At 49.9% G+C, this 26,895-nt stretch overlaps 1 protein-coding gene across 1 annotated transcript; it reads right to left on the reverse strand.

Moving 5' to 3' along the window:
• Nucleotides 1-1,612: 1,612 nt before the first annotated feature.
• LOC116188781 (uncharacterized mitochondrial protein AtMg00860-like) lies at nt 1,613-17,986 on the reverse strand. The gene is made up of 3 exons (XM_031518251.1): nt 17,967-17,986; nt 17,264-17,847; nt 1,613-1,758 (listed from the first exon to the last, which is right to left on the reverse strand). The coding sequence occupies exons 1-3, from the start codon at nt 17,984-17,986 to the stop codon at nt 1,613-1,615; spliced, it is 750 nt and encodes a 249-aa protein (XP_031374111.1).
• Between the last annotated feature and the right edge of the window lie 8,909 nt (nt 17,987-26,895).

Here is a 26,895-nt window from a genome sequence, read left to right on the forward strand (position 1 = left end):
CAAGAATCGATTTTGCCTCGTTCGGACGTTCGGAGTGGAATTTAATGCCCTTCGACCTCCGATTGATCTCTGTGCATCCTTGCATTCGTTCTTGGCGGCCCTTTTCCCCATGGGGGGATCGTTGGCCCGTTGTCCTCGGTCGGGGACCGTTGGCCCGGGAAGGCCTAGGGACTTCGACCGGGATTTTCTCAGTGTACCCTAAATGCCTTGAGGTGCTTGGAGGTTATCGTGAGATACTCAGAGATCATTGTGGTCTCTGCTTTCCGTGGGAATACCCGAAGGTTCACCGGGAGGCGTTCGTGATCACTGAAACGTACTTCGGGAGATCGAGCCGAGCTCCGGAAGGTTGTCTGAAGCTTGTTCCCCGGCCCTGGTGGTCCCTGGGCGCCTGTAGACCCGTTTCGAGGGGCCGTTTGTTTGTCAGTGGAGCGAACCCCGAGAGCTCTGTCAGAAAAGGCGTCTGTGGGGGATCGGGGTGTCCCAGCTTAAGCAGGATGTCCCGAAAATGCGCCCGGACGCGTCATTGGTCACTTTGGCACTGAGGGGGATTTTTGAACCCCCATATCGGACACCTTTCGGTGCTTCGGTGACTCATTGAAGAATAGTGCCACAGTGCCAGCTCTGCCGTTTTCGGGGTTCTTTGTCCGTTCGTTCTTCCGAAAGCTTTCCTTTGCTTTTCTCAGTGACCTAGCTCTTCTCCTGTTACTCATGACCCCGTGCCTGCATATTTGCCTCTGATTGCCGGGCGATGAATAGTGTCCCGGGCTTCGGTCGGGAATCCTCGTGTGGGAAGCCGGTGGACCAAAATGGGGTGCTGACAGCTTGCCCCTCTTTGGTTGCATGCTCGGTTAGAGGATGTAGCCAAAGGCCATAATAAGCATCCCCTTTTTGGGCTCGGCGACAGTTCTGATACCGTTCCCTCCCCGCTGCTGCTCGTACCTTACTTGGACGTGTCGGGACATTGCGCCGGAAGTTGAGATTGGGACGGACCCGAAGGAAAAACGGGATAGATCCGAAAGAAAGCAGGATAAACCTGAACATGGAATTTAAACGCCGGGATGGACCCGAGGGGCCAGGATAGACCTGAACAGAAATTTAAAAGCCGGGATGGACCCGAGGGGCCAGGATAGACCTGAACAGGAATTTAAAAGCCGGGATGGACCCGAGGGGCCAGGATAGACCTGAACTGGAATTTAAAAGCCGGGATGGACCCGAGGGGCCAGGATAGACCTGAACTGGAATTTAAAAGCCGGGATGGACCCGAGGGGCCAGGATAGACCTGAACTGGAATTTAAAAGCCGGGATGGACCCGAGGGGCCAGGATAGACCTGAACTGGAATTTAAAAGCCGGGATGGACCCGAGGGGCCAGGATAGACCTGAACAGGAATTTAAAAGCCGGGATGGACCCGAGGGGCCAGGATAGACCTGAACTGGAATTTAAAAGCCGGGATGGACCCGAGGGGCCAGGATAGACCTGAACAGAAATTTAAAAGCCGGGATGGACCCGAGACAAGGATTTGAAATTTGGAATTCATGTAGAGCGCTGTGTGATACGGCTTGCTTGGCGGTTGGATTCGGATTGCTCTGTGCGTGACGACTAATGATGACCTCTTAACACTTGTCCTTTCTGAACATTGTTGGTTGGGGTGGTGCGGTGCATCCCTCGACGATTTCCAAGTCTTCGAGAACACGTTTCGCCGCGTGAGGCAGACGTGAGTCCGTCGGCGGGGAGCGTCCCCTGGGGTTCCTGATCGCACCTGTACATGGAAAAGAGAAGTCTACAAAAGGATGTCAGCTGCGTGAAATCGTCTAGACTACGACGCGTAAAGAAATCTATGTAAAGATGTGTTGGGGCATGATATTGGTGGCCATTTGGAGGGCGGCCGCGTCCCTATTGAGGAATAGCTTTTCTGAGACGGATAACCCGTAGAATTATGTACATAAAGGTAATGGGAGGGATCTTCTGGGATCCTCCAAGTCAAGGATACGTTGATTCGACCCCCATTTCGAAGCGGGCCTCGAGCTCGGAGAATTGAAGAGAGTTTGCTTGCGTCGGGGAGTGCCGAACCACTACTCGGTGTAGCTCCACAGGGAGAGTGTCGCTCTTCTTTCGTGGTCAAGCCGACATTTCCCCCTAACTTTTGCCTAGGCCGCGGGATGCGCAACAGCCTAGCGGGGTATTTTATTTAATTTCTCTCACATGAATGCTCACCTTTTGCTACGATTCCCCACGTTTGGGTGGGATCGTACCCCTCGAGTCCTCTAACTTTTGCCTAGGCCGCCTCAAAGAGGTTTTCGACCTAGCGAGGGAGTGATTTATGCTCTCCTTTTGCCGCGACCCCCCCCCCCCCTTTGCGGGATTTTAAGTCGTGCCACTCGTTCCCTAGTTTTTGCCTAGGCCGCCTCAAAGAGGTTTTCGACCTAGCGGGAAAACTTATTTTTCTCTCAAGAAAGCTTAGTGTTGGACAGATGATGGGAATTGAAACTTGTCCACGGAAATAGAAATGTCTTACAATGAAAGGGGCACGGAGCCCGGAGGATAAAGAATATACAAGTGTTCACGGATAATACTTCTTAATGGCGTCAGCATTGACAGGAAGGGCATTTTCAGTGCCGTCCATGTCGCTCAAGATGACCGCTCCTCCGGTGAAAACCTCTTTGACGACAAAAGGGCCATCGTACTTGTACGAGAACTTTCCTCGAGAGTCCGGCGTGACGTGTAGGACTTTCCTTAAGACGAGGTCGCCGGGGTTGAAATCGCGGTGGCGGACTCTTGCGTTGAAGGCTCGAGCCATTCTTTGTTGATAGCACTGTCCGTGGCATAGCGCTTTCAGCCTCTTCTCATCAATGAAATTTAACTGTTCGTACCGCTGCTTTGCCCATTCCACTTCTTCGAGCTCGGCCTCGGCAAGAATCCTCATGGAAGGGATCTCTACTTCGATTGGGAGCACGGCCTCCATGCCATAGACTAGTGAGTACGGGGTGGCCCCGGTTGAGGTCCGTATGGACGTACGGTACGCCAAGAGTGCATAGGGGAGCATCTCGTGCCAATCCTTATAGTTCACCGTCATTTTTTCGATGATCTTTTTGATGTTCTTATTCGCCGCTTCCACCGCACCGTTCATTTGGGGACGGTACGGGGTGGAATTGCGGTGCCGGATTTTGAATTGTGCACAAAGCTCGTCGATGACCTTGTTGTTCAGGTTCTTGGCGTTGTCTGTGATGATTGTCGCAGGGACCCCGTATCGGGCAATGACGTCGCGTTTGAGAAAACGGGCCACGGCCTTTGCGGTGACTGACGCAAGAGTGACGGCTTCGATCCACTTGGTAAAGTAATCAATTGCCACCAAAATGAACATGTGACCGTTGGACGCTTTGGGGTTGATCGGGCCGATCACATCCATTCCCCACATTGAAAAAGGCCATGGCGCCGTCATGGGGCGCAATTCGTTGGGCGGCGCTTTGATCTGATCGACGTAAACTTGACATCGGTGACAATGTCTGACAAGCTTCACACAATCAGTCTCCATGGTGGACCAATAATAGCCCAGGCGCATGATCTTCTTAGCGAGCATGAGACCGTTCATATGAGGTCCACAGTTTCCCCCGTGCACTTCCTCCATGAGACGCCGCGATTCGTGTTCGTCGATGCACCGGAGGAGTGTGGAGTCGAAGGAACGGCGGTAGAGTATCTCGCCGCTCAAGAAGTAGTGTATCGCGAGGCGTCTGAGAGTCTTGCGATCGCGGCGGTCGGCGAATGGGGGGTATTGGCCGGTTCGCAGAAGGTTCTTGATGTCTTTGTACCACGGCTTCGCCTCGGATGCTCCAATCGAATTGCAGTGTGCCGGTCCTTCGGCTATCTCAATCTCGAGGGGCTCGATAAGGTTCTTCTTCGTGATGCTCACCATGGAGGCGAGCGTTGCAAGCGCGTCCGCGAATTGATTTGTCATGCGCGGAGTGTAGGTGAACGAGACGTCCTCGAAGTTCTCGGTTAACTTCTCGAGGTATTCGTGATACGGCACTAGCTTCGCGTCTTTCGTCTTCCATTGCCCCAGCGTCTGGAAGATAGTGAGCATGGAGTCACCGAACACTTCGAGCTCTTTTACTTTGAAATCAATCGCCGCTTGGAGGCCGAGAATACATGCCTCGTACTCAGCCACATTATTGGTGCAGGGAAAGTCGATCTTTGCCGCTACCGGGTAATAGCGCCCGTCCGGGGATATCAGTACCGCGCCGATGCCTGATCCCGTGGAATTGACAGCACCGTCGAAATACATCTTCCATCCCGGCTCCTCTCCCTCGTCGTCTACTCGGAGGATTCCCTCATCCGGGAAGTCGGGGTTTATGGGTGTGTGGTCTTCAATTGGGAATTCTGCTAAATGATCCGCGATCGCTTGCCCCTTGACCGAAGTGCGGGACACGTACTCGATATCGTATTCCGTCAATTGACAGCGCCATTTGGCGAGGTTGCGCGTGGAGGAGGGACTGTCGAGCAAATATTTCAGGGGATCCGCCTTTGATAGCAAGCGGACTGTGTGATAAAGCGTGTATTGTCGGAGCCTTTGCATGACCCACACCAACGCACAGCACATCTTCTCGATTTCCGGATAATTTGACTCTCCATCGGTGAACTTTTTGCTCAGATAGTAGATCGCGCGTTCCGTGTGCGTGGACTCCTCCTCCTGTCCCAGCATGCATCCTAATGATTGACGACGCACCGTTAGGTAGAGTACGAGGGGACGGCCTGGTGTAGGCGGGACCAATACCGGCGGTTGGACCAGGTATGCCTTGATGGTGTCAAAGGCCTTCTGACATTCTTCGTCCCATTCGATCGCCGCGTTCTTGCGGAGCAAGCGAAAGAGTGGTTGGCATTTGTCTGTCAAGTTCGCAATGAATCGTGCGATGTAATTCAGCCGCCCCAAGAAGCCTCGTACTTCGCGGACCGAAGATGGCGGAGGAAGCTCCTTGATCGCCTTGACTTTATCGGGATCTACTTCGATGCCGCGCTCGCTGACCACGAATCCTAGTAATTTTCCCGATCGAGCGCCGAACGTGCATTTTGCCGGATTGAGCCGAAGCTTGTACTCCTTTAAGCGGTCGAAGAGACGCTTCAGGTTAATGAGGTGGTCCTCTCCCACTTTGGACTTGGCAATCATGTCGTCGACGTAGACTTCGACCTCCTTGTGCATCATGTCGTGGAACAACGTGACCATAGCCCTCTGATAAGTTGCCCCGGCGTTCTTCAGGCCGAAAGGCATGACGCGATAACAAAAGGTCCCCCACATGGTAGTGAATGTCGTCTTGACCTTGTCTTCCTCGGCCATCCGAATTTGATTGTATCCGGAGAAGCCGTCCATGAAAGAGAACTGAGAGTGGCGCGCCGTATTGTCAACTAGTATGTCGATGTGGGGCAAGGGAAAATTGTCCTTGGGGCTGGCCTTATTGAGGTCCCGATAGTCGACGCAGACTCGAACCCTTCCATCTTTCTTCTCCACCGGCACGATGTTTGCCACCCATTCGGAGTAGTTGCAGACCTCAAGAAAGCCCGCGTTGATCTGTTTGACGACCTCCTCCTTGATGCGGAGAAGGAGGCTTGCCCGTTGCCGTCGCAATTGTTGCCGCTTGGGCGGGAACTTCTCGGTGTCTAGCGGGAGGAAGTGCTTTACTATTGACGGGTCTAGCCCCGGCATGTCAGCGTAGGACCAAGCAAAAACTTCTTGATACATGGTCAGGAAATCGATCATTCGGACCCGTTGTGTTGGGTCGAGACTTGTACCGATCTTTAGGATGCGGGGCTCCTCTTGAGTACCCACATTGATCTCTTCTGTTGGCTCAAGCGAGGTGAGTTGGCGATCCTCGAGGCGGCGCAAACTCTCTTCTATCTCAGGCACTAGACTGTCTTCGTCGAGCCCTTCTCCGAAGTATATGGGTCCGGGCTCTCCGAGACATTCTTCGAATGGGTTCGAATCGACGCGTCGAGGATTTGGATTCGAGTGGAGCCTGGAAATTTTAGAGAATCGTCTTAGAAAATTTCATAGTGTTGTGAGGTGGAGAATAGGAGGGAGAAAGAATGCAAGGGAATTCAAAAAAAACGTGAGAGATTTCATTGATGTTGTGAACAAAGTGCCATAATAGAAACCCCTTTTCCGTCGTGTGGCGCATGGCTATGCCGACACGCGGGGAACATCTTATACGTAGATAAGCCTTACACATCGGCAATCACAGCCGAGTAGCGCGGGACTGAAGTCCAGTTGTCCAGCTCCTCATTTTCCTGCGCCAAGCGAATGTGAACCCCTGAAGGAATCTCCTCGGTGACGGCGTACACGGCTGACGGAGTGGCAGAAATGTCGTCGGAGTCTGAGGAAGGGCCGTCAAGGGTGCCTCCTATGATGCGTGAAGGCCCGGGGAAGAAACGAGATAATGGGGGGACTGGAGTGCCCCTGTTGAGTCTCCCGTAGTATGCGGCAAGGCGATGAAGGTGGTTGCCCTTGCGGGCCTCAATGATCTCATGACAGGAGGGGCGAAAGCCGAGTCCCCTCCTGTGTTTATATTCCTCGATCTCGATGGGGCGGTTGATCCCTTGTCCGCGTGCCCCAAGGCCGGTGCCGGGAATATAATTGTTGCGCAGGAGAAACTTCCCTATCATGCGATCGGCGCGGGACGGTCCGCTCTCTCCGTAGTCCCGGATGACGGAGATGGTCTCGAACGAGTGGAACGGGAGGTTTTCATCGTCCCCAACGCTGATGTAAGGCACCGCCGTCTCCTTGTAGATGGCGTAATCCTCCTCCCCTTTCACCGTGATGAGCTTCTCTTCAACGATGAACTTTAGCCGTTGGTGCAGAGAAGAGGGGACGGCGCCAGCCGAGTGGATCCAAGGCCTCCCGAGCAACAGGCTGAACGCGTTCGGGATGTCGAGCACCTGGAACGTGATGCTGAACGAGCACGGGCCAACGTCTATGAGGAGGTCGATCTCCCCGTTCACCTCCCTGCGAGAGCCATCAAAGGCTCGGACCGCCGTCTTGCTTGGGCGGACTCGGTTAAGATCCACGTTCATCTGTTTGAGGGTGGTCACCGGGCAGACATTGAGGGCGGACCCGTTGTCAATCATGACCCGGCCGATGATGTAATTGTTGCACTTACAGACAATGTGCAATGCCCGTGAATGTGACCAACCCTCGGACGGGAGTTCATCGTCCGAGAACGAGATAGTGTTGGAGAAGATGGACCCGATCGTCTCCTCTATCCTGTTAGGGGGCGTTTCCTTCGGCACTTGCGCCGCGGTCAGTACCCGGAGGAGGGCCTCTCGGTGAGGTTCCGAGCCGAGGAGGAGGGCAAGCAATGAGATGTGGGCCGGGGATTTGGCCATTTGCTCGACCACCTTGTATTCGCTCGCCTTCACGATCTTCATGAAAGCTTCGGCTTCCTCCTCGGTCACCTTCTTGGACGGGAAGGGTGATCTTTCAGGAGTCGCCCCGTCTCCAACAGCGGGTGCTTTCCCTTTGTCCTTGGCCGTCGGGTTCTCGTATACTCGTCCCGAGCGTGTCAGCCCCATGACACTGAATTGCTGCTCAACGCTCCCGATGCTTCCTTCGTAGGCCCAGGGGACCTTGTTGTCTGAATACGGCTCCCGAGCGGGGACGTCAACGACGAATGGAACCGGTGAGGCCGCATGTCCCGTGAACCCGACCGTGAGTTCTTCGGGAGTGTAATTGATTACAAAGGGAGGGGGGCTCCTTTGCGCTTCTTCGTCCCTCTCCGAGACGCATACAGAGATCATGTTGATGGATGGTCCCGAATTCGGCCTATGGTCCGGGAGGGGGTTGGCTTGCACGTTTGGAGGTCTGATGGCGTTGAAAGTGAGTCGGTTGCTGTCGATCCTCCTCTGAATTTCGTCCCTCAACCTCCAACAATTGTCGAGGGTGTGCCCCGGTGCGCCCTGATGGTATTCGCAGCGTTTGGATTGGTCCTGGATGGACGGGTCGAAGTTCGGACCCGGGGATATCGGTTGAATCTGATCTCCTGCCAAAAGTTGTCGATATATGTGAGAGAGAGGAGCAGGCAGCGGCGAGTATTGCTTGCGGGGTCGGCTCGGTGCACCGCCGGCCTGTTGACCCTGCGAAGCGGGGTTCTGTTGCGTCGGTGGAGGAGTTCTCGACACCGGGGGCGTGGGTTGAGAGGGTTGAGCGGGGGCGGGCGTAAAGTGGTCATATGACTGTGAGGTTGTCGACGGTGGGATCGGCGGGGCCGAATAGTAGATCGATTGAAGTTGATGCTGCGGAGGTGGGGGAAAGTAGGTGGGAGCGGTGGTCGGTGCGGTTGTGAGATTCACCGGATATTGTTGTGGCGCCTGACGTGCCGTATTGACGGCGTTGACCGAGACCTCCTTCGCTCTCCTCCCGGTGGAAGATGACGGCGTCGCGGGAGCCTTCTTTGACGACTCCTCTCCCTTGTTGGCGGGGTCCTCCATTCTTCCGAGCTTGATCCCTAAATCCAGCTTTTTCCCGGCCTCGATGAGGTCGGAGAACGATGAAGTGTGCGCCAACAGGTGTGAATAGTACACTCCTCTCAGCGTGGAGTGGAACAGTTGGATCTGTTGTGCTTCGCTGATCGGGGGAATGTGCTTCGCGGCTTGGGCACGCCACTTGGCGGCATACTCCTCAAACCTTTGGCCCCGCGCCATTTCTTTCGTGCTTAGCTCCAACAGGGTGGGGGGCGTTTCTGCACAATACCGGTACTGGTCGGTGAACTTCCGGGAGAGGTCCTCCCACGTTGGGATGTCTTCAGCCTTCAGTGACATGAACCAATCGAGGGCCGATCCTGACAGGCTATCCTGGAAGGAGTGGATGACGAACTCCTCGTATTCCCAAAACTGCAGCATCTTCCCTCGGTAATGGCGGAGGTGGTGGCGCGGATCCGTCGTGCCTTCATAGGTCTTGAACTCTGGAACCTTGAACTTCGGGGGCAGACGCATGCCCGGGAATAGGCTACAGTTACCGTAAAGGGCGTCGGGACGAGCGTCGTTCGCTTGCAGGGCCCGTATCGTTTCCTCCATTCGCTTCAGCCTACGCTCTTGTTCGGCGTCGGCCTCGGGGAAGAAGTGCATTGGTGAGGCGAATTGGGCCGCATGGGTCGGAGTGCCCGGTTCGTGGAAGGTGGTGTTTATGGGGGGCGGTACCTGGTAGGAGGGGCCGACGTGAGGCTGCAGAGTCGGATAAGGAGGGAGCTCCGTGGCTTGAGGATGAGTTGGAGCAGGTGCGGTGGTTGCCGGGAAAACCGTCGGCGGGGGCGCCGTGTAGATCATAGCCGGAGCAGGTATGGAAACAGGTGGAGGTGCAAACAAGATGTGCTCCGCGGACAGGAAGGCAGCCGGTGGAAGAGGGACTACCGAAGGGGCCGGCGGTGGCGGAAATTGACTTGTGAAGGGGTGGGCCGTGGACGTATACAGCGTTGGTGGTGCGGGAGCTTCAACGTTCTCCGGGGCTTGGGTCGGTGGAGCCCACGGGGTTGGATCGACTGTTGGTCCTGGTCCCGGGGGAGGAGTAGAACTCGAGGAGGCCCGGTTAGGTCCTCTGAGCAAGGCGAGCAGTTCCGCCATATTAGTGGCCATTTGGTTGACCGTGCCCTCGAGGGCCGCAATGCGGGCTTGGTCATTGGTGGCGGCGGATGTTGGTGAGGCCGGTGGGAGAGGCGCCCCTGAAGGTGCCGGGGGTGGGAGATGCGTCGGAAGGGCGCCGGAGTATGCCGGGAGTACGCCCGCAGGAGTAAGAGGTGGTAGAGCGTGTGTCTGCGGTGGTTGAGAGAGAGTCGGGACCGAAGGGTTGACTTCTTCGGAAATATCGACGTGATCTCCTTCCGCCATCCTGAGACGTTGACGAGTCGGGTAGCGGTGTGACGCCAGTGGTAATCACCTAGATTCCAAGAATGTGTAAGGACATACACCAATATCTCAAATGATAAGTGCGGAATTAAGTAAAATGACAAAATGTATGAGATGCATGAGCTTTCAAAACACTAATGTCATTACATTGATTAGTTCCAGGTTCCATGGTTTTCACAAAATAGAACAATCGGAAGAAAGGAAAGGAACATAAACATAAAGCCGACATCCCTTTGCGCTCGGTGGCCGCTCGAAAGTGGCGTGGGTCCGAGTGAGGGCAAAAATGAGTGCGCCTACTAATCCTAAGGATGGGCGGGGTTGCGCGCCCTCTTATGCACTCGATCCAACTCCGCGTCCAAGCGGGCCATCTCCCGGTCTAAGTGTGCGACCCGGGCGCGTGCTCGAGTCAGCTGTGTTTGAACCTCCCTGTAGTCGGCGACCTCTGCGCGGGCGTCGACAAGCTCGCAACGGAGCCTATCCCGTTCCTCCCTGACGGCCCGTAGCTCCGTGTGCATGGCCGCTTGGATAGAACTCTCGGCTTCGGGAGCGAGGGTGGATGTAGCGCGGGGAGTCGGGGCGGCCTGAGGCCGTTGTAGTGGTGTCGATCCTTGCGGGTAGAACTGGGCTACGTACGCTGAGGTGGCCGAAAATGCTCGCTCCTCGTCGGTAGGATGCTCGGGGAAATACAGGCGCTGTATGGTGCTAGCATCCCGCTGACGGCGGATCTCCCGAATCTGTAGGAATCTATCGGGAGCCGTGGACGTGGAGTCGGCCCATTGGATGCGGAAAGGTAGGCGGTCCGCCTCGGCGGGAATGTCCTGTAGGCCGCCGAGTTGTCTGATTACTCGGCCAGGAAATATGAGGGTGCTCCCCAAATGACTGAGGAGGGGAACTCCAACGATTCCGGGACATCCCGTGATCATGGGGCCGCCGGGATTCCATCGGGCGACCCATAGGAACCGTGAGGGTGTCAGCTCGCGCCAAAAGCGCCTCCATTCCGAGAAGCTATGCTCGGGAGGTGGGATGATCGGCGCCAAGCGTTCGATCAACGAGCGCTCGTCGGCGATGTAGGAGAACGGATGTGACAAGCAGAACGGGCGGATATGGGCTAGAAGCCAAATCTGTAGCAAGTGCGGGGATCCTCTCATCCTTCCGCGCCGAACCTCCCTAACATAGTCAAGAGACCGAACGGTCTCGGCTAATAGAGCCTCCACATAACTATGGCCTCCCACCGCTTGGAGGACGACTTGGGCTATAGCCCCGTCAATGAGGTTCGGAGAGTACGGGAACAGGAGGGTACCGAAGACCAAGAGCAGGAATCCATGGCAAGCATCGTGCTGATAAGAAGCCGTAGTAGGCGTCATTGCGTGGAGGAGCGTCCAATCGGAGAGCCATGCAATCCGGATGCCTTGATCCCACCTTTGATGGAGCTCCTCGTGGATATCTTGAGCGGGTATGCGGAGAAGAGCGGAGAGCTGACCCTGGACGGTTGTGAACGGATTGGGTCTGAATATGCCTTGGGTCGTGGGTGTGGGCCTCTGGATGAGTGCCGTGTACTCCTCGATCGTAGGAGCTAACTCTGTACCCTGGAAGTTGAATACTGCGTGCTCGGGGTCCCAAACTTCGGTAGCGGTCCTCAAGAAGATCCAGTCTACCGGAGTCTCGGTGAGCATGACCACGTCTCCGATGATGTCCTGGATGAATGCGCGGTCCACTGGTCGGAGAGTCCTCCAGATGCGCATGATGTCTTGCCTTGGTGGTGTAATTGCTTCGAGCCTAAGACCGGGAGCCGGGCGGTCCATCCTTACCTAGATGGGGGAGATGTCGACTTAACATTTTTAGGATCAAATCAATGTAATGTCCTAGATTTTTCGAAAAAATGTATGCAGTGCGAAAAGATAAACTATAGTTGTGTTCTTTACAGTATACATCGCTCTTTCTTATAAAAACAACAAAATGCCCGTCCTAAAAAAAAACTACGGGCCGACTCAAGGACTTGACTTTGGGTCGGTTGACGGCATGGAGGTAAAAATTGGTCCAGCATGACGGTCCCTGTGTATGCATGGTTTTCGGTGCTACTGGGAGAACCGCTAACTAGGGATGGGGGCTCCCGACTCAAGGGTGTGAATTCCTTGAAATCGAGCGAGGATCTTTGGGGGCCGGTTCGGTGGCATAGCCGACTCGATCCGTTCCCTTACTCGGAACCTCTGACTAACCTAGCTTCCTATATTGGTGCCCGTGGGATGTCGGACAAGGTCCCTAAGAATCTAGTATGATGTGCAATGCATGTGCAGGAAATAAGATGCGTAAAGTAGATAAGCGGGAAATGCGGAAAGCGGTAAATAGACAAGCAAACAAACAAGCGGGAACGAGCCCGAACCCTCTAAGTGTCCCCAGTGGAGTCGCCAAGCTGTGCGCACCCGAATTTAATCTCGTCGGGGCACGCATGCGCGCGCCTAAGCAAACGCGGCTTGGGAGTGTCCACCTTCCCGGGGACGCGCGACGGACGCATGTGAGAAGGAGTCGCCACTTGCCATTTTACGACCCGAAGGTCGAGGGCCGGCAAGTTACCTGGGTCTAGGGGCACGGGGTACACCTAAATGCTAAGGCAATGGTCGTACGGAACCGGAATTCCGGATTCGGGGGTTCTGTTACGTGCGGGCCTATATCCCACACGCCCTTTCGGTACTCTAGCTTGCTAGGCTTGCCGTTTTGTTTATTTACCGCGTGATTTAAGGTCGCACTTGGCTCGCTCGTTTTGACACCGTAAAATCGATGAATCGATTGAGTTGGGCCAAGAATCCGAAGGATAAGTAGGCTTGTGAGTCAAGGGATCGGTTCGCTATCTTAGCGTTACAGTTCTTCGGACCGTGATGGTCGATTCCCTGCGCGAACCGAGACCATCATTGTTCAAACTTGCTCATCCCTTGGCGACGATAGACCAACTTAATCGACTCGACACTCGGACCTCCTGCCCACCAATCGGAATCCTTACAAGTACACGAATGAATATACAAATAAAATCCTCACAATGTACGCTCGAATAAATACAGAATACAACTGAATGAAATAAATGGATTCCGATCGGCTTGCATTGGGTCAATATTCCGCTCCGGCTCACCGTGTAGTTTGAATAACCGATAAACAAATTAAGGCAACGCGGGCTCAAGGAGCCGGGGGTCGGGTCCGATTGAACCGGTGGTTTGCAGGAGAACCGATTAGTTCCCACTGTAACCGTCAGACCAATCGAGCTCCCGGGTGATATCTAAACACGTTTCACGCGCTCAATCCGAATCCGCCTTCCACATAGGCCGTATTCGGAGTGTGACGGTGAATCGAAGCTAGATCCCATTCCGCACTCGGGTTGCACGCGCTCGGTGAATTAGGAGGCGTTGGACCTCGTGTTCGGTAGTTTAGGGCATCGGACCCCGTGTAACACGTAACCTATGGGCTCGGGCCCGAATCGCGATAAATCATCATATGCGAAGACAAAACAGAAGAAAACTGATAAAACTGACACAATACAGACAACAACCGACAATCGTCGGTGAATACAGACAAGTGGTGTATTAAGTCGAATGTATGTGACTTAATCAGTTATTACCCGTGGTTGATTGGCGAACAATGCATCTAACCTAGGCAAACATAGAGGGCGGACTAGGATAAGGTTCTAAGCCGATTACATGGGTGTGTTTGTTTTATGACTCTTATTCAGTTAAGTGTCACTGCGGTTTCACTGAATTAGCTAAACTCGTGTTTTGACTCCAGATTGGAATCTAATATTCCACCTATCCATTATCTAATGTTTGTTTAAGTCAAGTACATGATTAATCCGGTTGTTCGTATCTTGTAACTGAAATAAAATGATCCCCACTGAATCTACAATAGGAAGAAGGAAACACAGAAGACGAACGAAATGGGCCACACGAATGAAACTCGTACCCGAACGGGTTGCCCTTTTTCATTCATAGTTCTAGGTGTTTCCAACTCCCTAAACCTAAGGTATCGGTGAATCACGGAATGACGATTATGCCCTTGGATGATAAAATCGTGGTGTTCGTATACAAATTGGAGATCGTGTTGCACGAAGGAGTCTAAGGAGGACTCTCGTACCCCGACTCGGGCCGCCTCAAATTGGGCCCGGACTCGAGTCACGGCACGTGAGTATTCCCTAGACATCAATTCTATTCGTGTTACGCATCTCGGTATTTTGAAATTGTGAATTTTATTGGAAAAGGGCATTCACGCCATTCCGTAAATCATCGATGCGCTTTACCAATTAAGGATCAATTAACCCGATTATTTAGTCCATGTGACTTAGTTAACCGAATGATGCGCATCCCGTTTTCCCATTTGTGAAATCCTTCAGTGATTATTGATTCACGTTGCAATTACGGTTCCGACGTGCGACGTCCGGATCTAGCAAGCCTAATAAATAATAATCATGTAGGATATGATTAAAGGGGAATATGATAAAGAGAAACAATTCCAAGGGTCGTCTTCGGAAGGACGGAAAGACCAAACGAGACTCCAAGGAATGGAAGGAGGGCTCGGCCATCCCCAAATGTGATCGGCCGAACGCTCCTTGACCCGGTTCGAATCTCGATGGGTCTTTCGTGTCATTCCTAGCCGATCATTGCATGCATCAAACAATCCGCACATGAGAAAGATGTATATTTCCCTAAATCGGGACTAACACGATCACGGTTTACATGAATAAACACACAAAGCATACAACGAGTCATATTTGTGGAATTAACGAATGAACTTAATTTATTTCATGGCGGTCTTAGTGATATTACATGGGAAATACACGGCATCAAGGAGAAAGAAGAGCCCTAGGGGTTCGGTTAGGCCAAGGAGCCTCACGGGTCACCCATCGCAAGGGTATGGCCGTGAGCCCCTTAGACATAACCGAACCATCTAAGGGCTCTCCCTCCTAGATTCCGAGCCATTCCCTTCGATAGACACCTCTTAGCCACGGTTAGGACCTTCCCGAACGTGGAGATGGTCTAATCCGAGAGAATGAAGCGGTTGTGGACTCGAAGGAGCCAAGGAGGCTCACGGCCCATCACCTATGAGGCTCGGCCGGGAGGTTCCGTGGCTCCATCGAGTCTATATCCGTTTCATTCCCCTAGATTCGGACCACATCACGTATACATGCACGTTTACACGATCATATAGACGTAGAATAACAAGATGGAATACGTACGTTGCATGAGGATGCATAGCAAGTTCGGATCTAAAGAAAAATGAAATCTTGCATGCACACCGACTTTTAAAACGTATAAACACTTCATACAAGTAAAGATAGAAAGTCCTAACTCTTCTAAGTTGTAAAGGGATGTTACCTAGCCTCGTGCATGAGGAAAAGAGTCGGGGAAGTGGTCTTTGAGAGTCGGAAGACTCGGTTAGGGCGAAGGGCAGTAGGCGACCCGGGTAGGCGCAGCTGCGGCAACCGCGGGAAAACGGCTTGGCACGCTCGCTCCGACCACGGAACGGTGCAAGGTTGGGCTTGTTGGACTCCTAAGAGGCAGATCTAGGTGGGCACGGAAAGCTCCGAGCGTGCCGAACCCTGAATAAGTCGGAAATGATGAGAGAAGTTCCAGTGAAAACACAGAAAACTGGTTAGCGAAAATGGGCCGAATGGAGGTCGTGCACGGTTGATCGACCCTCGGATCGTGACCACCTCTCCACGAGAGAGGGTGAGGGTTGTGAGGAACCCTTTAAATGTGATGGCACGACTCTCCGAGGTCGTGGGATGAAATGGCACGCCGTGAGTGTTCGGTGCGCGCGGTGAGGGTCTCGGGACCCGATTGCAATTTCGGCTGGAACGGGGTCTTGGGGACCTCAAATCGAAAATCCAAGTCCGGAAATGGACTTAGGGGGTAGGAAATATGTAGGTTATGAAGTTTGAGAATTTTTGGGTTAAGTCGGGTCGGGTGGTTACCGGAATACCGGGTGGTTTTCCGGCGATTTTAGCCGGTTTCGGCCTTGGCACGGGGTGGACGGAAGTGAGGGGATGGGCTGAGGTTTGAGAGAATTCTTGAGAGAGATTGGCTTGAGAGAGCGAGAAATTCAAGAAGTAATTAGAACTAATGACGTTGGTGGCTTTATAGGGATGGCTAACGGGATGATTAGAGGAGGTTAATTGCGGTTTTGAATCCTAAGCTAGGGCTGCCGAAATTGGAGGGAAGATTAGGGAGGGGTTTGTGTCTTGTAGAGTGTAGGGGAAGCAAGAGGGGTGATGGGTGTGATGGATGGGTGATGGGAGTTGATAGATGTGAGAGGAGGTGATGGGTGTAAGAGCCAAAATTTGAATTTGTGGAGGGGAGGGCTTGGAGCCGCCGGCCATGGGGGCTTGAGCCGCGGCTTGGGGCTGTCAATTCGAGCCGAGGGTTGAGCCGTGGCTTGGGGTTGAGCCGCGGCTTGATGGCTTGGCTTGGCTAGGCTGTGGGTCCCATTCGGTTGAGGGAAAAGCCGGGGAACGCTTGAAACTTAATTGAACGCGCATCCGTCCTCCGATGTCCAATTAATTTGAAGATTTGGAATGCTTGAACTACGAGGATTTGAACGAACCCAATATCGCCATACGTCGCGTGGACGAACGTTCGGGCGACTCGACGCCTCAAGAATCGATTTTGCCTCGTTCGGACGTTCGGAGTGGAATTTAATGCCCTTCGACCTCCGATTGATCTCTGTGCATCCTTGCATTCGTTCTTGGCGGCCCTTTTCCCCATGGGGGGATCGTTGGCCCGTTGTCCTCGGTCGGGGACCGTTGTCCTCGGTCGGGGACCGTTGGCCCTGTAGACCCGTTTCGAGGGGCCGTTTGTTTGTCAGTGGAGCGAACCCCGGGAGCTCTGTCAGAAAAGGCGTCCGTGGGGGATCGGGGTGTCCCAGCTTAAGCAGGATGTCCCGAAAATGCGCCCGGACGCGTCATTGGTCACTTTGGCACTGAGGGGGATTTTTGAACCCCCATATCGGACACCTTTCGGTGCTTCGGTGACTCATTGAAGAATAGTGCCACAGTGCCAGCTCTGCCGTTTTCGGGGTTCTTTGTCCATTCGTTCTTCCGAAAGCTTTCCTTTGCTTTTCTCAGTGACCTAGCTCTTCTCCTGTTACTCATGACCCCGTGCCCGCATATTTGCCTCTGATTGCCGGGCGATGAATAGTGTCTCGGGCTTCGGTCGGGAATCCTCGTGTGGGAAGCCGGTGGACCAAAATGGGGTGCTGACAACGTGATTCATGTCCAATAGGCCTCCACGAATTTGCTTGAGCCCAAACCTCTTGAACCAGGCCGTTGAGTTCATCTTTAAACTTCTTTGCTCGTGCTCGCGTAATCGGTCCAATTGGAACTTGAACTGGATCCCTTGAAGTCGTGCTACGATTTGCATCATGCTGCCACGTCTCCAATGCTCTCACCAACGCATATAACTCCTTGTCGTAGGTAAAGTAGTTCAGAGCAGCCCCTTTAAGCTTCTCACTAAAATTGGCAATGGGCCTCCGGTCTTGCATAAATACAGCACCTACACCAATTCCAGAAGCATCACATTCGATTTCAAAAGGTTTAGAGAAATTTGGTATAAGTAGCAATGGAGCTGAACTTAGCTTTTCTTTTAATGCATTGAAAGCCTTCTCTTGCTCTTCTCCCCACTTGAACCCAACATCCTTCTTGATGATTTCTGTCAAAGAAGCAGCAATGGTACTGAAGTTCGGCATGAACCTTCGATAGAATCCCGCTAGGCCGTGGAAACTCCTCACTTCAGCGATAGTGGTAGGTGTAGGCCAATTCTTGATTGCCATTACCTTCTCTTCATCGACCTCTACGCCCCTGGAACTAACAATGAAACCAAAAAAAACAACTCTATCCAACCAAAAGCTACACTTCTTAAGATTAGCATACAGCTTCTCACGTCTTAATGACTCAAGGACACATCTCAAATGTTCAACATGGTCATCCAAACTCTTGCTATATATCAGAATGTCATCAAAATAGACAACCACAAATTTCCCAATGTAAGCACGCAAAACATGATTCATAAGACGCATAAAAGTGCTGGGTGCATTAGTTAAACCAAATGGCATTACCGTCCACTCATACAATCCATGCTTGGTTTTAAAAGTTGTTTTCCATTCATCACCTTCTTTCATTCGAATCTAGTGGTACCCACTCTTCAAATCAATCTTAGAAAATATAACGGAACCGTGCAATTCATCCAACATGTCATCTAATCGAGGAATGGGATGTCGATATTTTACCGTGATCTAGTTCACAGCTCGACAATCGACACACATCCTCCAAGTCCCGTCTTTCTTTGGAACGAGCAGAACATGGACAGCGCATGGGCTCATACTTTCTCGAACATGTCCTTTGGCCAATAGCTTCTCAACTTGCCTCTGAAGTTCTTTAGCCTCTTCCGGACTACTTGTCACGACCCGAAACATATAGCAGAGTTTCCTCTCTATTCCTTAATATCCATTGTCATTTACGCAGCTCATATATGTATAATCTGTTTCCATAACTCCTAACACATTAAACCAACCAAGCAAGCTCTATACAAATCTAACTAATTCTGATATATGCATAAAACGTTAAAGAGAGTACTCAGTCGCAACCATCTCACAACACAACTAAACGAAAGTTTCAGGTCGTAACATAACTATAACATTTTACAAGAACTTACTACCTATTCTATGGGTGGGCCTACTTGCCAAAAATCCTTCGTGTTGATCCCCGTTATCCAAAAGTCCTCCTGTGTGGCTAGTCTAGCTTCTAGCTCATCTGGAAAAATGTATGCAGAGGATGAGCTGCATCTCAGTGAGTACTATATTCCAACGTAAAATGAACTAATATGTTAACATCACAATTCAGCACAATCAATCATATATCTATTTATGTACATATTCCACCAGATATAGAATCCAATACCAAGATTATACTTCCACACAACTCATATGGCAACCAAATCCAAACAACAATAATATAGCCATGGGTCGCATTGCCTTGCGACAAGTTCTGACGGTACCGTGACCCCGCATATCTCGAAGAAATTATCTGCTTATTCACATATCAAATCTTATAAGCGGGGGCCGCCTATTAACCTCTAGCGGTAAGAGTTAACCTTCATTTATATTCCGCCGGTCCAGCGGCCGATCAAGCCCTTGTTTATATTCCGCCGGGTTCAGCGGCCGATCAGGCCCCTATTTGTATTCCGCCGGGTCCAGCGGCCGATCAAGTCCCTATTTATATTCCGCCGGGTTCGGCGGCCGATCGGGCCCCAGTTTATATTCCGCCGGGTCCAGCGGCCGATCAGGCCCCTTTTATAATCCGCCGGGTCCAACGGTCCCATGGCTATAGTCAAACAATCACAAGCATACTCAATATACAAATCAACTATGTTCAGCAATCATTCAACCACCATCTCCTCTATAACTGTACATATATATATTTATTATCATTTTACGATGGAAGAAAGTACTCACGAAGACCCCTGAAATGACAACTTAATGAGTCGAGCCTTCCGGAGGTATAACCTCAGTCTCCCCAGCCCCTATTCAGTTCAAGCACAAAGATTAGATAATATACTAAATAAGAGTGAAAATATGCGCCAATTAAATCACCGTGTTACTTCATTGATATAGCTATAATGTAAGACGTTTATAATTAACAATGCTCATTCCCTATCTCTTTCGATTTCTACCTAACTCTCTTAATAGGGAACAATGCAAAATGATATGCACATGTATTCCTCAATTTATATCAACTTAGGATATGTTGCAATTTATATCAAATGGATGACCAATTTGATCAGTCCAATTCAAGAAGAGTGCATGGAATTCTAAGTACTTCTTTGGTTTCAAAATACAAATAAACAAGAGCTTAGTCAATCAATTCATCACATGATATCATTATAATGCATGATAAATTTCAAATCAGATTCATTCATGCTCTGTTCTCATTTACAGCAAGTCAACTTAGCCAAAAGAGCACACAAATTTCTATTAATTCGATCCATTTCCGCTCATATTAGAAACCTACTAATTCAATCAGGAATTTGTTCCCCGCTTGTCAACCGAATTATTCAGCTCGTATGGGTGACCAAACTCATCCTAACACAAAATAAAACTAACTCCGAATATATCAAACTCAATCTACATCAGCTATGGAAACTACCTAAATTATAGCAACCACGCTTCTCAACCTTGAACAGCTAAGATGAATGCAAGAAGAGTCACCAAACTATACCTAATGTAGTGAATATGAATGTTTAAACCAAAGACAATTAACTTACTAATCTATACTTCAACTTAGTCTTCTTCCCCCTTCTTCTTCTCCAAAGATTTCCTCAACTCAGCTCACTTATCTCTCTCTCTCTCTCTCTTCTGGTTCATTTTCGTTTTCCCTTAGTCAAGGGATAGAGCAAGGGAGCGTATGGCTTAAATAAGGAAGAAAAGGAGAAAAACGGTGGTCAAAGATGGTCAAAGGCGGGGGGAAGAAAAGGGGCTGCTGAAGATGAGGCCACTTGGCCCATTCTACACTTATCTCTATCTGATTTTCACTTTTTCACTTTTTCGTTTTTTTGTCATAAAGATAAAGATCCAGTCACAAATTGTGGTATATTATATACATTTAAAGATCCAGCAACAAATTATGGTATATTATATACATGTATGTTATGTAACCATGCATGTGCTACCAAATGATAGGCTCACGAACCAGAACTTGATAAGAAAGAAGGGTGACAAATTTAAAGAAGAAGAAGTGGAGTCCAAGAATGAAGCAGCTCAAGCGTCACAAGATAATAATGTTCCGGTCGAGAAGGATTTATTGATTAACAAGATTCTTCGGGATGAACTAATTTCAAACTCTGAAGAGAAAGTCCAAGCTAAACTGTTTTTAGACCCAGGCCAAGTGGAACTTCGAGAAGTAATTGCTATCAAAGATTCGTCGATGGTGTTTCATCCAATCGAGGCAAAATTTGCCAAAGCATATACGACTCCACCGAGGAAGCAACAGTTCAGGCAACGAGTTGGCCGGCGTGGAAAAACAAAGCAGTCAATTTATGAAGAATTTCTAGAAAGAGTTCTCAAAGAAAAGATGTTGTTGAAGTGGCAAGTTAAGAAGCGGCGAAACGCACAAATCAAGACTAGGAGAACATCGACGAAGACTCGAGGTCGAGTCTTTTTCCAACCGAGAGGGGATGATGTGCTTCAGATTGCAGCCCAACATGTATTCGAATTTTCGGGACCAGACACGCATTTTAGAAGACTCTAGAACAAGAATTTAGCTTATTTAGATATTAAGTTTCTTTATTGCTATGATATAGTTTCCCTTAATTAGATATTATTTTTTATGTTAGCTTCAGTCAGTAATCTTAAGTTTCTTATTTCATATTATTACCTTATTCTATTTTAGGAAAGTAATCTGGATGAGATTAGATAACAGTTTCCTATTCTAAAGTCAAGGGGGTGTCTTCCCTCTATATAAATATGCACCTTATTGTAAAGAGAGGAAGACAGACTTTGATGAATATTTGAATGAAATTGCCTAGAGCGTTTCCTCTATTTTCTTATCTAAACAAGTCCCTTGTTTAGTGGCGAAAACCGCGATTCTTATCGTTCTTCCTTGAGCATGGCGAATCAACCCGACTTTTCTTACTCGTGGCGAGTCATCTTATCGAGTGAGTTCTGTTGGTTCTACCATCCACCCTTCTTTCTTACCCAGTTCTGGTTCGTGAGCCTATCATTTGGTATCAAAGCGAAGGTTCTGTTCTTGTTGGCTGATTGAAACACATGAGGGAGTGTACATACGAGTGTTTAGTGAGGAATCATTCTAAGGAACGCAATGGATGAGGAAAACGTCCATGAGGTTCCAAGGGGACTCACACTCGACCAAGCCCAGTTCCTTGGGTTCCATCAGGGGCAAGACGAACTTTCTGCACGTCTTGATAAACTGACCCAAGTTGTTGAGCGAATGGCCTTGGCACGTGCTACTGTACCAAGTGCACATCGAGTTCCCAGACGGAATGTTCAAGTGGAAGATGATGCTGACTGGGAAGATGAACTACCTGATGAAGAAGAGCAGCCGGTTCCACGACAGGAGCAAAGGGGCGTCGGTAACAACCTCAAGTTGAAGATTCCGCAATTCAAAGGCACGAGTTCCCCTGAAGAGTACCTCGAGTGGGTCCAGCGTGTCGATAAGGTGTTCGAATACTATGAGTACTCCGAAACCCAAAAGTGTCAGTTTGCTGCCCTCGAGTTCACCGATTATGCGAATCTCTGGTGGGAAAACATAAAAGCACGACGAAGGAGAGATGGCGAGAATGAGATTCGTAGTTGGTGGGAGATGAAGAGACTTATGCATAGAAGATTTGTGCCTAAGTACTACAAGCAACAGCTTTATCTTCAATTGCAAAGTATTAGGCAGTGTGGTATGTCCATAGAAGATTATGTTAAGGAATTCAAGCTGCTGACAGTGGGAAGTGAGCTGCGTGAGTCTCAAGAGACCACCATTGCGCGTTTCTTAGGAGGTCTGAATAAGGGGATTGCAGATATGTTCGAACGAAAGCCTTTTGTGTCCCTAGAGGATGTCATAAAGCTGGTCATTAAGGTACGAAGGCAGCGGAAACATGGCCAACTAACTACGCCAAGAGTGTTCAACCTGAAGCCAGTGATTGCTGGATCCACACCCCAAGGGTCCCTCAAGGTGGAACGAGCCATGAAAGGAAGTTGAGGGCTCGCTCAAGTCTCAAGCTGAGTTGGCCAAGGTGAAGGAGCAGGAGGTCGATCCACAACCCCCTGTTTGGTGCCAGGACATTAAGTGCCTTGAATTTCATGGATTCAGGCACTTTACCTCTGAATTCTCCAATTGGCGAGAGGTGACCATCCAGAACCCTCACCTTGTCGAAAGTGAAGTTGAAGAGGCCATTTTAGATGTTTGTGGAGTTACGAGTGAGGAGAAAGTGAAATATGCTGATGAGGGTGAGAAGCTCAAGGTTCAGCCAGTTGTGAGTTCGGAATTAAAGTTGGAAGAACAGTGGGAGTGCTTGGAGAACATTTCGAAGGTTCTGATTTCAAACTCTCCAAAGCAAGTCCTAGAGGAACCCATTTTAAGCTCAGCCCAAGAGGAACTTCAGGAAGAATTTGCTATTGAAGATCTATCGATGGTTTTTCATCAAGTGAAACCTGAGCTACCTGAAGCGCACATGACTCCACTGAGGAAGGGGCAATCCAGCCAGAGAGTTGATTGGCGAGGAAGAACAAAGAATCTGATCTATGAGGAATTACAAGAGAGGGTTCGTACAGAAAAGTTGATCATTAAGTGGCAAGCTAAAAAGAACCGAAACGCATACATGAAGACCAGCAGAAGATTGACGAAGACTCGAGGACGCGTCTTTTTCCAACCGAGAGGGGATGATGTGCTTTAGATTGCAGCCCAACATGTTTTCGAATTTTCGGGACCAGACACGCATTCTGGAAGACTCCAGAATAAGAATTTAGCTTAATTAGATATTAAGTTTCTTATATTGCTATGATATAGTTTCCTTTAATTATATATTATTTCTTATATTAGCTTGAGTCAGTAATCTTAAGTTTCCTATTTTAGATTGTTTGCTTATTATATTTTAGGAAAGTAATCTGGAGAATATTAGATATCAGTTTCCTATTCTAGAGTTAAGAGGGGTGTCTTCCCTCTATATAAATATGCACCTATTGTAAGAGAAGAAGACAAACTTTGATGAATATTTGAATGAAATTGCCTAGAGCGTTTCCTCTATTTTTCTTATCTAAACAAGTCCTTTGTTTAGTAGCGAAAACCTCGATTCTTATCGTTCTTCCTTGAGCGTGGCGAATCAACCCGACTTTTCTTACTCGTGGCGAGTCATCTTATCGAGTGAGTTTTGTTAGTTCTACCATCCACCCTTCTTTCTTACCCAGTTCTGGTTCGTGAGCTTATCATTTGGGATCAAAGCGAAGGTTCTATCCTTGTTGGCCGAGTGAAACACGTGTGATTGAGTGTGTGAGCACCCGAACTTCATCTCGTCGGGGCACGCATGCGCGGGGCCTATGCAACGCGGCTTGGGGAGTATCCACCTTCCCGTGGGGACGCGCGACGGACGCACGTGAGAAGGAGTCGCCACTTACTGTTTACGACCCATAGGTCAAGGGTCGTTGAGTCACCCGGGTCTAGGGGTACGAGGTACACCTAATGCTAAGGCAATGGTCGTGCGGAACCGAAAATTCTAAATTCGGGGGTTCTGTTACGTGCGGGCCTATATCCCGCACGCCCTTTTGGTACTCTAGCTTGCTAGGCTTGCCGTTTTGTTTATTTACCGCGTGATTTAGGGTTGCACCTGACTCGCCCGTTTTGACACCGTAAAGTCGGTGAATTGATCGAGTTGGGTTAAGAATTCGAAGGATGAGTAGACTTGTGCGTCGAGGAATCGGTTCACTATCTTAGCGTTACAGTTCATCGAATCGTGATGGTCGATTCCCTGCGCGAACCGAGACCACGATTATTGGAGCTTACTCGTCCTTTGGTGATGATAGACCGACTGAACCGACTCGACACTCGGACCTCTCGCTCGCCGATCGGGGATCCTTACAAGTGAATGAATGAGTATACAAATAAAGTCCTCACAATGTTCTCTCGAATGATTACAAAGTATAACTGAATAAGTAAATGGATCCCGATCGGTTTGCATTGGGCCAATATTCCGCTCCGGCTCACTGTGTGTTTTAAATAATCGATAAATAAATTAAGGCAACGCGAGCTCAAGGAGCCGGGGGTCGGGTCCGATCGATCCAATGGTTTGCAGGAGAACCGGTTGATTCCCACCGTAACCGTTAGACCGATCGAGCTCCCGGGTGATATCTAAACCCGTTTCACGCTTCCAATCCAAATCGCCTTCCACATAGGCCATATTCGGAGTATGATGGTGAATCGAGGCTAGATCCCATTCCGCACTCGGGTTGCACGCGCTCAGTGAATTAAGAGGCGTTGGACCTTATGTTCGGTGGTTTGGGGCATTGAACCCCGTGCAATGCGTAACCTGTGGGCTCAGGCCCGAACCGCAACAAATTAGCAAGGACAAATGGAAAACAGGAGAAAAATGATAAAACTGATGAAAAACAGACAATAACTGACAAATACCGATGAATACAGACAGGTGGTGTATTAAGTCGAGTGTACATGATTTAATCAATTATTAACCGGGGTTGATTAACAAACAATGTATCTAACCTAGGCAAACATAGATGGGGGACTAGAATAGGGTTCTAAGCCAATTACATGTGTGTATTTGTTTTAAGACTCTTATTCAGTGAGGTGACACTGCGGTTTCACCGAATTAGCCAAAATCGTGTTTTGACTCTAAATTTGGAATCTAGTATTCCTCCTAACCATTATCTAATGTTTGATTAAGCCAAATGTATGATTAATCCAGTTTTTCGTGTTTTGCAACTGAAATAAGATGCTCCCCACCGAATCTACGATAGGAAGAAAGAAATGCCGAAAATGAACGAAATGGGCTGTGCGAATGAAACTCGCACCCGAACGGGTTGTCCTTTCTCGTTCATAGTTCTAGGTGTTTCCAACTCCCTAAAGCCTAGGGTATCGGTGAGTCACGGAATGACGATTATGCCCTTGAATGATAAGACGTGTGAGATTCGTGTACAAATTGAGGACCGTGTGACACGAAGGAGTCTAAGGAGGACTCGCGTGTCCCGACTCGAGCTGCCTCAAATCGGGCCCGGACTTGTGTCGTAGCTCGCGAGTATTCGTTAGACGTCAATTCTAGTCGTGTTGCACGCCTCGGTGCTTTGAAATTGTGAGTTCTTTTTAAGGAAAAGGGCATTCCCGCCGTTCCGTGAACCATCGATGCGTTTACGAATTAATAATCAATTTACCCAATTATTTGGTACGAGCGATTTAATTAGTCGAATGACGCGTCCCGTTTCTCCCGTTTGTGAAATTATTCGGTGGTGGTGACCTTATATTGTGGACATTATGAATTCGGTGAGTAATTATCCGAAACCAACGCGTCGATCATGTAACTACCACATAACTAATGATAAGACCCGAACATTAAGACACCCAATTCCAAGGGACGATCCGAAAAGATTAGGGAGGTCGCCTTAAACCCGGGAGGAGTCTGGGGACTCTCGGCCACTTCCCGAAGGAAGGGGCCGAGTGACCCTTGACTCGTCTCGGATTTTAAGCGATCTCCCGCACCGATTCTAATCGTTCCTTGCATACACAACACGTCAATCACGATAATAATACATGTTTTAGTTATCTCGATACCGCCATGATTATAATCACGTAAAATCATACAAACACGCACGAACGAGGTATTTAAGCGAAAACAACGAAGACGGCATCGACTCAACTAATATCCAAATGGATAAAACACGGGAATCAGCCCGTCTCGAGGTGGAAGAAAGCTTTCCGGACTCGTGTGGTCCAAGGAAGCTCTCGGCCACATTCCTTCATGGGAGGCCGTGAGCTTCCATGACTCACGCGAGTCGAGAGAGTTTCTTCGACTCCGATTCGGAACATTTCCCGTCATACTAATGTGTTACGTGTGGCTAATGGTATAGGGACATAGGAATAGACTCGATTCGGGAAAGGGGAAGCCACCATAGCCCCGGATAGGCCAAGGGAGCTCACGGGTCTCTCCCTAGAGACTAGGCCGTGAGTCCCGTGGCTCAACCGTAGCCAAGGAGGGCCTCTCCCGTCCGGATCCGAGCCGTTTCCCATCATTGCACGCAAGCTCGAGCATCATACGGACATGGCAAGGATATACGTACGGAAATAACGGACGTACGTTGTATGGGAGTGCATGGGAATCACAGATCCAAATGAAAAAAGTGAACTTTCATGCATTCCGACCTCTTTAAGCCATATTAACGTTTCATGTAAACGAATATCAAGGATCCTAGCCTCTCTAAGTTGTAAAGAGGTGTTACCGAGCCTCGATGCACGAGGGGAAGAGTCGGGGAAGTGGCCTTGAGA

Source organism: Punica granatum, chromosome 8 (assembly GCF_007655135.1).
Source record: "Punica granatum isolate Tunisia-2019 chromosome 8, ASM765513v2, whole genome shotgun sequence".
Lineage (NCBI taxonomy): Eukaryota > Viridiplantae > Streptophyta > Magnoliopsida > Myrtales > Lythraceae > Punica > Punica granatum.

Coding starts and splice junctions, on each gene's coding strand:
- LOC116188781 (XM_031518251.1), bottom strand. CDS start 17,986: ATGGATTGTATGAGTGGACG. Junction 17,848..17,966: donor ATGGATTGTATGAGTGGACG/GTAATGCCATTT, acceptor TCTGATATATAG/CAAGAGTTTGGATGACCATG. Junction 1,759..17,263: donor GTGGCAGCATGATGCAAATC/GTAGCACGACTT, acceptor TTCCATGTACAG/GTGCGATCAGGAACCCCAGG.